The sequence below is a fragment of the Papio anubis genome, chromosome 4 (assembly GCF_008728515.1).
Source record: "Papio anubis isolate 15944 chromosome 4, Panubis1.0, whole genome shotgun sequence".
NCBI lineage: Eukaryota > Metazoa > Chordata > Mammalia > Primates > Cercopithecidae > Papio > Papio anubis.
The window spans coordinates 7,443,562-7,458,496 of record NC_044979.1 but is presented as its reverse complement, the minus strand read 5'-3'; the positions used below and the strand labels follow the sequence as shown (position 1 = coordinate 7,458,496).

Here is a 14,935-nt window from a genome sequence, read left to right as displayed (position 1 = left end):
GCCCCTCTGCTGGGAGGCACAGGGGAGGTGTCTCCGGACAGGCCGGCCTTGCGCAATCCCCAAAACCAAACGGGCAATTCTTGGTACTGATGGGTGGCAGGAGGTGACCAGAGCCAGGTCAATTGGAGCCTTTGAAAAACATTTGTGTTATATAACCACTCTCAGAAAAATAAGGAACAAATATTGAATCACTGGAACCAGGCAGCAGGGGAGGGACAGTGGCCAAATCCGGGAAGGCCTAAGCTCCACTCTCCGAGAAGTTCCAGAGCCATTTACTTTCCACAGAGGACACAGAGTTTCTCACTGCAGCCTAAGCAACTTCCTGATGTCAAAAGAAAAATCCAACTGTTTTTCACTCCTGCGGCCACCCTTCCTCCCCGGCTCCTTCACCTGGTGGTCCTAGTTCCCACAGCCACCTCGGGGCTCCCCCTCCCTGCCCCCCAAGGCCAAGGACCCCGGTCTGGCAACCTGAGCCTTCCCTGGCTTTGAGTAAGTCCCCTGCTCCACCGTATTCCCAGTTCCTCATCTGGCCCGAGGCCCCCTGGGGCTTCCCTTGCTCCATATCAGCACCAGACATGAAACTCCTTTTGCTCAAAACCAAATAGCTGCAGAATCCCTGGCCCAGAGTGCCCAGGAGACCTCGATCCTCCCCACAGTTCTGCATTCATGTCTTATATGGAGTGCGCCCTTGAAAATCCAGGAGCCTCCACTTTCCAGTGTGTAAAATGAGGCCATCATCCTTCTTATCATGGGCTGGTGGGAAACCAGACCAGAGGATGTGATCAAAAGCCGTTCCCGCAGTGTGAGCCCCCATGGCACTGGGGATGGCAAGGGCCGCTGGCCGAGGGCACACTGGGGCCTGATGATGAAGGCCGTGGGGAGCGACAAAGGCATCATCACCGGGGCAGCCAGGCCCCTCGTGTGGCTCCCCGCGGAAGCCAGGGCAGTTGCTCACACTCAACCAAGGCCTGAGATCGGGTTTCAGAGGCTTCTGCAAAGACACTGGCTGCCCCCTTATAATTAGAGAGCTGTCTTTATCCCTTTCCCAAGGTGAAAGCCAAGATGATTCATCACTTGTGCACGGCAGTTCTAAAGAGGATCACAGCGTGGCTGCTGCCGGAGTCTCCGGCTCTCTCCTTGTGCAAAGGGCCGCCGAGGTTTTCCCTGCCCACCCAGGGCAGCCTTTACTTGACCAGAGCTCCACGAAGCTTGGAGGGACCCCACTGGCCTCCTCACGTTGTGGTGGAGGATGCTCTGCAGGGGCCAGCAGTGCCTCTTCTGACCAGCTGGGGGTGGCCATCCTAAACGTCCTGACCTCAGGGCTTGTGCTGTGGGATTCCTGAGAGCCCCTTCCTAGTTCAGGGCCCCAGGGCAGGCTCTTACAGGCAGCTGCTCCCAGGCCAGGTTGAGTCCAGCCTCTGCTAACCACACACGCTTGTCTTCTTCCAGCCTGTCTGAGATCCCCCAGAAGGAGGGAGAGTGGGGGGCAGGGGCACTACCTAGAGGCACAGGTTGGGTGGAGGCTACAGGAGTCTGGGTCAGCTCACAGTTCATGAGGAAGGAGGCAAGTACCCAGGAGGCCCCAGGACATGCAGGTGTGGGGCGTGTTTGCATGGTCCATGCAGCCGCCTCCCTGAGGACCAGCAGCAGGCAGCCTCCCAGCTCCCTTCCAAGGCTGTGGCCTGGGCTGCAGGTTGCCGCCTCCATCCGGAGTAGCTGTGGTCTCCACAGGTGGCACCCTACGCCTCAGCCAGGGCACAGGGGAGGGGATGTTATGGGACAGGGAGCGCTGGGCTCCACTGACCACATCCCATTGTGGAGTTGGTAACGGCTAATTTGACGTGTCAGCCTGGCGAGGCCATAGCACCCACTGATTCAATCAAACGCCAGTCAGGTGGCTGCCGTGGGCGTATTTGCAGACGTGGTTAATATCTACAATCAGTGACTTGAAGTGAAGCAGATCATGCTGAATGATGTGGGTGGGCCTCCCCCAATCCGCAGCAGGCCTGAAGAGGGAAAACAGAGGGTTCCGGAACGGGAAATTCTGCTTCATGACTGCAGCATCGACCGCCTGAGCTTCTAGACCATCTGCCCAGTGGATTCGGGACTTTTCAGTTCCAATCAACGCATGAGCCAATTCCTTCCAACAAATCTCACATATATACATATATATATATATATAAAACAATACTATGTATATATTAATCATGTTATATACATTAGATATAGTTAATATGTGATTATATCTCCTTAATATACATATTTTTCTTAATATATATAACATATGTAATTATATATATATGTAAGTTTATATATATATAATATATGTATATTAAGAAAAATAGGAGATCTATATGCTTGGATCTCTCCTCTTGGTTCTCTTTCTCTGGAGACCCCGCCTAACACAGAGCCCCAGGCCTCCTCACCCCAGCTGGTGGGGACAGACATGGCGAGAGTCCAGGGTAAAAGCAGGCCACTGTTTGGAAGCTCTTAGCCTTCCCTGCATAGATGGATGGGGTCCACTCAGTCATTAGGTGGGCTCTCCGTCCACACTATGGCTCTCTGTCCACACTATGAAGCCTTCACTTTGCCCAGGCCCCAGTGAGACACCCAATGGCCCCAGCTGGATGAGAGGACAAAGACCGATGTGAAGGGCCATCATCCTGGCAGTGCTTGGAGAACAACAGGAAATAGCCAAATGCCCTGCTTTGACTGTCAGAGAACATTCGCAGCACGTGAAGGGCAATCACAGGTTTAGAAAAGCACCACGATCGCCTTCTAGCCTCATCTCTGAGCCTTGGCAGCAGAGTGGGGCAATCCTCTTGCCTTTGCAAGCTGGGTAACGGTCACGCAAGTATCTGTCACGGCATCTTGTCACCCTGTCACTGAGGGCCTGTCTCCTTCCACACCCAGTTGGAGTTCGGCAAGGACCGCGTCTCATTCACCCCTGAGTCACCAGCTCCTCCCAGGGCTGGATTCCATGAGCCTCTGTCCTTCCCCCTTGCAGAGCTGACACTGGGAGAGTGGTCATAAGCTGGGGCGTAAATGACTGAGGATGGCCCAGGGGCCAGTAAACATCAAGACCTCGGGATAAGGGAATGATGTCCTCATGCGCCACCTCCAGCCCCTGTACGGAGGGACAGCCCTTCACTTCTAGGGCTGTCTTCAGCTCTGCCATTATGATGCTATTAAGACAGGGTGTGAAGAGGCCAGCTCTGGGGTTATGGGGAGGTTTTATTGGCTTACAAATAAAATGCCAGACCACCAGCTAACACCAGCATAGAATCCTCCGTGGGCACTAACGACCCAAGGGAGAGGCCCCGAGGCCCCACACCCTGCCCGGCCGCCAGCTGCAGCCACACCCTCCAGTCGTCGGCCGCCCAGACTTCAGAGAGGAAAAAACCAGCCACGAGGTGAAAGTGAGCTGGCCCCGGCCTGACCTCTGCCGCATAGGCCCAATGGCCCTGGTCAGATCTGAGGCTTCCCCCACAGTCAGCTTCCTGCCACCCCCCACCCTCCACCGCCGCCTGGTTCTCCCCGCTGGGTACACATCCAGCAGTTTTGGTTAATGCTTGAAGACAAACTGCAGGAGGGACACCGTGAACTACAGTAAAATTGGGCACCCCGGGGACATTTTTGTAAGGTCACAGAGCTGCTGGCTGGCTCGGAGACACACCCTCCTCTACGTAGGAGGACCTTGTGTGAGAGAGGACACCTCTGAACGAGGGCTCAGGGACCTCATTTCTGCTCCCAAACAGCTACCCAAGATGTGGCTTTGGGATTTGGCCCAGAGCTGAGGCCTGCAAAGGCTTCCACGTCAGTGCTTTCAGAATCTCAACTGTCCATATTTACAGAGCCATATATCCAAAGATTCTTCCCCAACACTTTCTACGGGTACTCAAGGATTCCTTCCGCTCTGTCTTGTTTCACCCACCTGCTCCGTGCCAGGCACATTATAGATCAAAAGGTACAGCGAGTTCAGAGGAAGGAGGAAATACCACGGACTTAAAAAGCAAGCCAGGGCTTCCCACGCTGAGCGTGGTGAATAGAGGAGCTTTCATGTGTCTCCTCACTTCCATCCCGGGGTGAGCCGGCCACTCCCGAAGCATCTGGCCATAGCTCTTCACACTGACAGTCCCAACTTGTTAGTGGATTATGAAATCAATTTAGTGGATTGCACAACCACCAAAAACTGAATTACAATAAGAATGCATCTTGTGGTTGCATGAAGCCTGTGTCTCAATGATTCACACACACACAGAATAAAATGTACCTTTTGTTTGTTTTTTATTTCCCCGAGACAGAGTCTTACTCTGTCACCCAGGCTGGAGTGCAGTGGCGCGATCTCGGCTCGCTGCAACCTCCATCTCCTGGGTTCAAGTGATTCTCCTGCCTCAGCCTCCTGAGTAGCTGAGATTACAGGTGTGCACCACCATGCCTGGCTAATTTTTGTATTTTTTAGTAGAGATGGGCTTTCACCATGTTGGCCAGGCTGGTCTCAAATTCCTGACCTCATGATCCACCTACCTTGGCCTCCCAAAGTGTTGGGATTAGAGGCGTGAGCCACCACACCTGGCCTGTTTGTTTTTTTGTTGAGATAGAGTCTCACTCTGTCACCCAGGCTGGAGTGTAGTAGTGCAATCTTGGCTCACTTCAACCTCCGCCTCCCAGGTTCAAGCGATTCTCATGCCTCAACCTCCCAAGTAGCTGGGATTACGGGTGTGCACTACCATGCCCGGCTCATTTTTCTATTTTTAGTAGAGATGGAGTTTTCCCATGTTGTCCAGGCTGGTCTTGAACTCCTGGGCTCAAGGGATATACCCGCCTTGGCCTACCAGAGTGCTGGGATTACAGGCATGAGCCGCTGTACAGGGCCGGAATAAAACGTACTTCCTATTGTGTTGTGGGTGAAAAAGTCTGAAAAATTCTGCGTTAGATGAGCTTTGAAATTGTGCAGGTAGATTTCAGGGAACAGAGAGGAGCTGACCTTCTGTCCCCAAGGTGTCGCCAGAAGTGTGGAACAATGGGTACCATCTGTCCTCCTCTCCTGGCTGAAGCCCTCTGGCCCCTCTCCATACTTTGTGCCCAGAAATATTCATGGAGTTAAGAACACAGAACATCACATCTCTTTATTACCACAAGGATGTGGTGATTCCCTCCCTCCTCACCTCTCACCCCCCGCATCTGCTCCTCCCCTGGCCCTTTGACCTGCAGGGCAGCTTGGCCTTGTCCCCAGGCCACCTCAGACCCAGAATAGCAATTATACCTTTGGGGACAACCACCCGCCCCAGCCGCCTGCCGAGCAGTGCCTGTCAGCTTCTGTTCCCCACTGGCCCAGGCCTGCTGCGGATGCCCTCATCTCTAGCACCTAAACCCAGAGAACTGGGCAGTCACGGGGTGTTAGGATGGAAGTGGTCTCAGAAATTCTCCAAGGCCCTTGTGTTACAGGTGGGGTAACAGATGTCCAGAGATTCAAGCAAGTTGCTCAAAACCACATGGTAGAGCTGTGACTCAGCCAGAACCAAATCCTGGTCTTGCAACTTCTAACCAAGGTCTCTTTTGATTACATCATGCTCTTCTAGCTGCTTCTTTCTAGTTTATGTTTCCACTACATAAGCCGGTAACAGCAACTCTTACAAGATTGTGACGGGCTTGCCATCCCTCACATGGGCCTGGCTATACTGGGCACATAGCAAATGTTATAATTCTACAAAGCCATGCTCTGACTTGGGTTCTGTGGGCACTTTTGCATCTTGTCTCCAGCGACAGGACAAAGCCCATGCTCCAAATCCCTTTCTGGTGTCATTCACTGTGTGTGAATCTGTTACTTCCCCAGAGCCCTTCAGCCTGTGATCTCAGCCATGCAGGCAGCAGCTGCTCCAGGAACTTCCCAGGAGCCATGGAACCTGTCGTGTCCTCCAGACTGACGGGCGCGGACACTCTGCACGGAGGGGCTCCAGGTGCCGCCGGCCAGCATCTAGCCAGCAGCAGATGCGTGGAGACCAGCCAGGCCGGGAGAAGGTGTCTGCCACTCCCCATTCCAGGCCACACCACCAGGGCCACTCTGCAGGCAGCTCCCAGGTGGGATGTGAAGACGCCTGGCAGGTACGCCGCCCCTCCAGAACCTCACACCAGCCAGAATCCCTCACAGACGGGCTGACGACACTCGAAACAGCCACGCTGCTAGCTCGTTTACAATTTTGCTTTTTGGTCTTTTTATAAGTTTAACTCTTGTTTAAAAAGATACATTGAACCTCTACCCTCTCAGCGAGGCAGGCCTGGATATAGATTTCTGCCTAACCAGCTGTGTCATTTGAAAGTCACCTCCCATCTCTGGTCATCAGTTTCCTCCTCTGAGACAGGAGGTGTCTAGACCCTACCCCTCGAGCTCCTCCAAGGCCTTCCCAACACAGATTCTGTTCCAGGCCGTCCCTCCTCCTAGCACTGCAACGACACTCCTTCGAACACATCCAGGTGGGCGCCAGGGCTGCGCTGGTCACTGCCACCTGGTGAGTACAGCCTGTGTTCAGGCTCCAGGGCACGAGCAGTTCCAGGACAGCGCAGGACGAATGCCGAAGGAAGTGATGGCAGCCGGGGCTTGGGTGAGGGAGGGAGGGATGGGCAGGTGGCGCACAGGGGATTTCTAGGGCGATGAAACTGTTCTGCATGAGAGTGTAATAGTGGACACACAACATCACACACACAACATCACACGTTTGTCAAAAACCACAGAACATACAACACCAAGAGTGAGCCCTAAGGTCGACTATGGACTTCGATTAATAGGAAGGTATCAATAGAAGCTCAATGGTAATAGACATGCCACCACAATGCAAGACACGAACAACAGGGGAAATGGGCACGGGGGCTGCAGGGTCAGGGAGGGGCAGATGGGCACCCTCTGTACTTTCTGCTCCATTGTTCTGTAAACCTAAAACTGCTCAGAAGTAAAATCCACTAAATTTTTAAAAAGCAATAGCAGCAAATGGCCAGAGATGGCCTCAATTTCATCTGCCAAACAACTGCCCATCACGCCAGGCCTGGACCACCCACCCCACTCCTCGGAGACGCTGAAGGTCATAGGTTCACCAGGAAACGGGAGCTGGAGAGGTCAATTCTTCCCGTGTCCATTGCTTCAGGTCCTTCCAGAACACAGAGGAAGGTGCACGTCATGCTCCCAGGCTCAGGGTCAGAAGATCGGTGGGATCCGGTCTGAGGCTCAGCGCTCAGACCAAGAAGATAAATGAGATTAGAGACACTCAGAGATGAAACGCCTTGCTGGGGCTGGGCAGCAAGGAAGCTGTGAGAAGGGTCTGAGAACCCAGGTCCCCATCTCTCAGGCCCAGGCCCTTGGCCCCCCAGGCTGGGACAATGACGACCAAGTACAGAGGGCTCCAGATGGAGGCCAGGGACCAGCTGCAGGCACCAGGTGGCCTCAGAATGTGTGGGGCTAGAGGACCCCTCACAGGGCTCGCTGGGCAGCTGGTTCTTTGGGGAGACCACGTGGTGCAGAAAAGTTTGAGTTTCTTGGTTGGGGACTCAAGGCTGCAAACCATGGCGCTAATGAACCTAAACAAGGGAATTTGCTAGGTTTTCTTATTTTTGGTGTTTTGTTGCCAAGAAACTCATTCTGTTTTAGAGGGGCTTGTTACATAAGGAGGCGAGGGAAGAAAACTGCTGAGATGTGAGGCCAAAGTCACCAGAGGAGGAGAGACTTCCAGATCAGCTGCGGCGCCAGCGGGGAGTCAGGTACAAAAAACAGGGGGTTGTTTGCAGCTTTGTTTTTCCAAAAAAGAAAAAGCAAAAAGCCTGCATCTCATGTCCTAGGAATGGGGTTAAAAGTCATCATCTCTTAGGACAGAGTTTGGATCCCTCCGTGAGCAGGGCCTGGTCACTGAGGTGCCCCTGACTCGTGTCCTGTGTGCAGGATGCAGTCCCCATGCAGCCCAGGCCCCTCTGCAGGGCCTGGTGGCTGCTGAGAGGCAGGAGGAAACCCCTCCCTGAGTGTGGCCTCCGCGTGTGTCACCTACATCTGTCAGAAGGGTTTGGGACCTTTCTTTCTCATGGAGAAAGTGCAGAAGATTCTGGGTCAGGTCCTGTAGGACATCCCTAGAGGCAGAGGACCATCCCCTTTGTGTAGTTTATCCCCGGCATTGCCAGAGCTTCTGGTTTCACTCTTGGTTCTCACCAGTGGATCCCGGAAGCCCCCGGATCATGAACCTCTGCCCTTTGCACTCATGAGGCCCAGGGACACCTCCCCCTGCTTGTGCAACACGAGGCTGCCACGTCCCAGGTCTTTGTACCCAAAGTGAGTGGACTCTGACCTTCCAGATGGCCAAGGGTGCCAACATTTCCCAAAGACCTGTTTTCAAACAAATATGGGAGACAGCCTTTGGAGAGGTCCATGAAGAAGAAAGGGGAACTCCACAGGTGGAGGGAAACCGAAGCTACCTGGGGGATACTCCCCGCGGCCCACCTGGCCCCCTCTTACTCTGCACTGCCCTATTTTCAAGGCTGAAAGGGCAGAGTCAAGAGATCACAGTAGGGCAGTTCTCCCCAGGCTATCTGCGTGCCCAGCCTAGAGAAAGGAATGAACATTGAACACTGGGCTGGGCTTTTGCTGGGTTGGTGAGAAGTGGCATCTGTGTAACCCAAATTGACATTTGTTTTCTGTAGTCTGTGGTGTTCCATCGCAGCACAGAGTTGGCACTTGAGGTAGCATCGTGTGAACTGCTTCTCAAACTGCAAGTAGGACATAGGTCATAAAACCCACGGAGGACACACAGGTTTTGCTGCGGCTGCTGTTCATGGAACAAAACCAGAGCTCCAGGAGTTTTCTGGGATGTGAATATCCAATAGGTCATGATGTGAAGTTCCTCGCGTGGCTCTCTGTCAAAGTCTGAAAGCCGTTGCGGAAGCGGCTCAAGGCATGGCGGGCACAAGGGCTCCATGGCGTGAGTGGTCCTCAGGACAGCCACTAGGAATGTGCTCCCTCCCTGCATACATATGCTGTCTCCTGTTGAGTGGGTGAATCTGTTCTTCCATCCTTGAGTTTGGGCAGCTGTGCTCAACAGAAATGCAGCAGAAACCACACCACCTGACTTCTGGGTTAGGTGACAAGGAACCTCGCAGTTCCTCCTGGATCTCTTGTAATGTCTGTCATGGGTAAAACCAGCTGCCACGTTAGAAATCTGCACCAAGACCACCATGTTATCAGGAAGCTCAAGCCAGCCACAGGGAGAGGCCGCACGGATGGAGGAAGAGCTGCACAGCCAGCCCAGGGGCCCAATATGAGAGTGAAGGAAACCTCTAGGATGAGCCGGGCTCAGCCGCCACCTGACTTTTCAAATAGGAGAAACCCCCAGTGAGAACTCAGCTGAGCCAGATGACCCCTAAATCCATGAAAGATGATTTCAAATCATATTTTTAAGTTTTGGGGTGGTTTGCTATGTAGCAACAGGTGATCTTGTGACTATGTAACCCTGGGAAAGTTACTTCATTTCTCTGTTTTTTAAAAAATCTAAAAACTGGGAATCATGGGAGTTCCTACTGGAAAATGAGTTAACATATAGAAGTATAGAAACACATATGAGTTAACAAAGACACGGCTGTGATGCCCGGGACTCATCTGGAAAACATGAGTTATCACTTTAAAATACTTTGCTGAGTTTAGGGGCAATATGCTATAATGACTGAACCCAGGGATACCAGAGTCTTCCTTCTCAGAGATTTGATGAGAGGAAAGAGGCAGGTTCCACCTTACCGGTTTGCCAAGATCCTTCCCCAATGTACAAGTGAAAGGAAGCTCAGGAAGGCAGAATGAAGGGACACATCAAATCCTTGGTGACAGTTTGGGACAGGCCGGGCACAGTGGCTCTTGCCTGTAGTCCAAGAACTTTGGGAGGCCGAGACAGGCTGATCACCTGAGGTCAGGAGTTCTAGATCCGCCTGGCCAACCCTGTCTCTACTAAAAATACAAAAATTAGCTGGGCGTGGTGGTGGCCGCCTGTAGTCCCAGTTACTCGGGAGTCTGAGGCAGGAGAATCGCTTGAATCCAGGAGGTGGAGGTTGCAGTGAGCCGAGATCGCACCACTGCACTCCAGCCCTGGCGACAGAGCGAGACTCCATCTCAACAACTACAACAACAAGAAACAGTTCGGGACAGAGAAAAATCCCTGTAAACTTCAAGCGTTTTGGGGTGCTCTCGGGTGAGCTCCTAAATTGCTCAAGGGCTAACTTCCTCATTTATTATTAAAAGAAAAAAAGAAAAAGGCAGAGGCCAGTGATGAAGGCTGGCGATTTCTGGTCTAGGGTGAGAGATAACCGAAAGTAACAATGGAGGCTCTCGCAGCGCTCAGAGGCACTCAAGGAGTGGAAAGGAAATTGCACATTTCACCCGTGACTGCATAGGCAATCGAGAACAGCAAGCCTCTGCTTTCAGCTGGAATGTTATCAACTTCGGTCACGCTGATTATCTCATGCTGATCAGGAAGGCTGGTACCAGGAGTGAGTGACTAAATGAAGAAATTACTAATTAACAAATGCCTGGGTGGACAATCTTTCAAAACTTAGGATCAATGGAAGGAGACAGAAGGAGTCTTGGGAGGATTTTTAAAATATGCCAGAGCTGGCTGGGGACAGTGGCTCACACCTGTAACCCGAGGACTTTGAGTCTGAGGCAGGTGGATCACCTGAGCTCAGGAGTTCGAGACCAGCCTGGGCAACATGGTGAAACCCCATCTCTACTAAAACTACAAAAAGTAAGCCGGGCATGGTGGTGCATGCTGTAGTCCCAGCTACTCAGAAGGCTGAAGCCCGAGAATCACTTGAACCTGGGAGATGGAGGTTGAAGTGAGCCGAGATCGCACCATTGCACTCCAGCCTTGGAAAAAACAAAACAAAAAGCCAGGGCTCCCAATGTACTCATTTAAACATCACTTGTGTTCACAATGGGTTCGGAATTGTGCTGGACATGGGATATACAAACGTAAGACATGGACCCACCCTCAAGTCTTAAGGTGGAGGTGGGGGAGGGCAGAGGCTGTAAAGGGTCAGAGGGACCTTCTGGAGCGGCGGAAACGTTCCAGATCACACTGTGGCAGTGGTCACATGACTGTGCACATTTACGACAATGCACCTAATTGTATACTGTCAATCGAGGGGCACTATATGTAAATTATACCTCAATAAAGCTGACCAAAAAGTGGCCAGTCAACTACCAGCAGACCCATGGGGTAGGGAGAGAAAAACCAGCAATCTGCAGAACGTGGGAAAATGCCTATATTAAGCATCCTGGAATACTCCATGTGCTTTTTCATGCAGTGGGAGCGGAATTTTCAGGAAGCAGCTGTGCTGTGGGTGACAGTCATACTTTATTCTCTAAAACTCTCCCGTTTCAATTGGCCTCTTGGTGCCAAAGCACCATGGCGTGTTACACCTATCAGATCGGGCACAGTGCCCCTTCTTCCCAACCTGTGATCTGAAATGGCCAGCACTGCGCCTTCCAGAACCCAGCTTAGATGCACAGTTGCCACAGAGGTAGGAAGAATGATTTGTTCGCCACCAAAAGCCCAGTTTCTCCAACAGGTAAGTCCTGGCAGGGTGTGATGTCCCAAACCCACACAACCGTTTCCACTGCCTATTCCTGGGCCCCTCACTTGGGTCAAGGCAGCATTTCAAAGGAAGCTAAGAGAGAGACTTGTGCATCCAAACCCTTCTCTGACTTGGCGGGTTATTGGATTAGCTACTCTCCGAAGAAGACCCAAAAGGCCTAGGGGAGAGAAGAGATAAATCTGGATGCGGCGGAGACGATGGCCAAACAGGAAAATCACTTGGCGAAGAAAAGTCGGCAGAAGCCTGTAGTGGGGACCCGGGACACGAGGGAAGGGCCTGGAGGAGGGAAGGGGCTGAAGCCATAATTTCCTAACCCCTCCCTACAAACTATGCCCTTCCCTCTGCCCAAGTAAGTACAGGGACTGCCCTGCAGCAAGAAGACAGCGGATATTTAAATGTGAGGAACCCTGGCCACAGTGGGCTGGGCTCCCCACCCATCACCTAGTGTCCTCATTCACTGCACTCCAGACTTTGTCAAAGTGGTGGCAACTGAGTCCAGCACCAGAGATTGGATGATGCTCAGGTTGATTTCATTGTCAAGTGCATCTGGCAGGACTCTAGTTTGTTGACAGTATTCCAGACAAGGCGTAGCTGGCTGAACCGCAGTGCCCCAGCATTTGGGATCGTTGGGATCATCATGCTCTTTAGAGTCTTTTTTTTTTTTTTTTTTAATTGCACAAGGATTTACTTATCTCTCTTCATGGGTGAAACTGATTTGGTGGGAAACTGCTAGACTCAATGACCAATTGGACTGTAGGCAAGAAGGCCCATGATCTTGCTCTTCAGATAAAAGAACAGCAGGGAAACAGGAGGCCTCTCTCCTGCAAAGCCGGTCTGAAGTGCACACAAGGCACGGCTGAGTGCCTGGTGACGCGCATGCAGCAGGTGGGCAAGACCCAGGAATGTGTACTGTAACAAGGGAGTCTAGTGCAGGTTGCGGGGAATTTGGAGAAACACGAGGGGCCCTGGGCATCTTTTCTCCCCACGCAGGAGAAAGTAGGGGAGATGGTTTTCATAGATCAAGTCGGGCTTTGAGAAGGAAGGTGAACAGGAAAAAAAAAAAAAAAAAAAGAAGCCTCAGAAAGCGCCCCCTTCCCAAAACTCTCCTCGGAGGCCAACCACGACAGATGGCCGCACGGCCTGAGGCTCGGCCTCCAGGCAGCCAGGGAGGAGCAGCTGCAAGTCCTGCAGCCTGTGAGACCCCCGAGGGGCCTGGGCCAGCATCCAAGGCTATCCTAAGCCTTGGCTATCCTAATGCCCCAGTGGGGCACGTAAAGCTCCTCACGCCCAGGCCCAGACCCAGGCCTGCTGGGAGCACAACTCTCTCCCGCGCTCCCCCTCCTCCACTCCAGGGCCACCCTTCCTTCCACCTTCCCCGTGGAGTTCGTGTTGGAAGATGCCAGCGAGCACGTCTCGGGGCTCTATGCCTTGCGCATATGAGTGTGGGGTGACTCAGAGGAAGGGGGTGGTGGCAGATGCCTGCAGCTGGCTCCCAGCCAGGCTTGGCCATCCTGCATAAATGCCTGGCTTGGGTCTTGGCCTAACATTAAGGGCAAATCCCAAGAGGGGCGAGTGGGCTTCTTGAATCTGAACAATTCTGCTTTCAAAACAGGTGAATCCCTAGGCCAGCCTAGCCCCTTCCCTCACACCCCTACCCCGAGATGGGTGCAGCATCAGCAGCGGGGATCATCCAGAAACTCTCGCATTCCACAGCAGGTGTCAGAACGGGCCTCATTCCAGGGTCGTGGTGGCCGCTCCACCTGGCGAGCTTCGAGGGGCTCTGGCAGGCCCTCGCTGCAGGGTCCTCCCGCCGGTCTTCTCAGCACAGGAACGCTGCCTTCACATTGGTCTTCTGTTAAAAGCATGTCATTCCTGCTTGCTCTTCAGACACAAACACCCACTCCAAGGATACTCCAGGTTCCCCGCCAGCTCACTCAACTCTGACGTGGCAGCGCTCACCGGGCTGAACCCAAATCAAGCACCATTTATTAGGGGGAAGCTCCGTTATCCAGAAAGCTCACCTTTGAAGAGCTACCTATTTCTTGCCGGAGTTGTGGAGGGAAGGCCTTAGGTGCTAGAAAACCTTGGGGAATTTGGGGAATAGCAGTTAAAGGTTATCGTTCTTACCCATTTGTTTGGATAAGTAGTAATCACCCTTCGGATGCTTATTGGTGAAAATATTTCTAAGTGTCTCTGCACATTTCCCTGCTTTGATGAATGGAACGGGAGGGCAGGATCTAACCATCTGATGGCTACGGTTTCGGGAGAGTGCCAGAGCCTCCAGGTCAGCCACCCCGGAGCCACAGGCAGAGTACGAGCCACAGCAACGGGCCCCAAGAAAGAGCCCCACACCTACCACGGTCCACGGAAGATGCTGCTCACTGGCCCCAGGTTACCTGGAGTCTTGTGCACTCTCTTTACACCAAGCGAAGATAATATTTTGTTTCCTTCCCACTTTTTCTCTAACACAAGCCACCCCAGTTCTCCCTTCTGACAACACGCAAGTGGACCCTAGACCTTCTAGAAAAGCCTTAGAGGACCCCCAAATGCTCACATTTGTCAGCTGCAATTCCACCCCCAGTTAAAACATGATTCTGAATGTGACTTGGCCAATGCAGCTTGCAAAGCAAGAACGTCTTCATTTAAGGTCGAAAACATCAGCTGTTTGGGTTGTGAGGAAAGAAAAGCCCACACGGTGTCAGAGGCTTGGTGCTGCGTCTCGTTGTCCTCAGCTCCTGATTCTGCAGCTGGTTCTGTCTCCGAGCACCAGCAAAATCCTGTCCTAGGAGCCCCCAGACCCTAAGAGCCCATGACCAAAAAGGAAAGGAAAGCCAAGTTGGGAAGAACCGGGGCCCCCAACTCCACAGCCCTCCACTCCGCCCAGAGGGCCCACCCTGGGCTGCCTGGAACCCCCTAAAGTTGCCACCCCCACAATACAGTAGTGGGGCAATTCCTGGCAGCGCCTGCAGCCCATGGGCTGGCTCTGTCCCCGCAGCCCCGCCGAGCGTCTGTTATCTTATTTACTGGAATCTGCACAGCCAGGCTCTAGCTCGCTGGTGACTCAGGAGCTGCAGCCATTATCACCAGGCAGATGGCAGACTCCCTAAAAGCAGACATTAAACAATAAAATGCCACCACATACCTTACTCACAAAATATAACCAAAACAAACACCTAAGTCTGGCTTTGCTTTTCTTCTGCTCTCTCCCTGCCTCCCCTGTGCCAGAACACAGGGGCAGAGGTGCACGGGGTACCGAGGAGATTTATGATCGAGGAAGACCATACGGACATGCCCAGTGACCTGCAGAAGGTGGCAGTAGCAG

General features: G+C 52.8%; 2 protein-coding genes across 5 annotated transcripts in view; one reads left to right on the top strand and one right to left on the bottom strand.

Moving 5' to 3' along the window:
• PRKAG2 (protein kinase AMP-activated non-catalytic subunit gamma 2) overlaps positions 1-14,935 on the bottom strand; it is a 317,328-nt gene that overhangs the window by 239,147 nt on the left and 63,246 nt on the right. The gene's annotated exons all lie outside the window — the stretch shown is intronic.
• LOC116274436 lies at positions 10,827-13,053 on the top strand. The gene is given in 4 exon segments (XM_031664949.1): positions 10,827-10,950; positions 10,952-10,987; positions 11,323-11,603; positions 12,966-13,053. Coding segments are annotated over 4 exon segments (516 nt in total). The 5' UTR covers positions 10,827-10,839.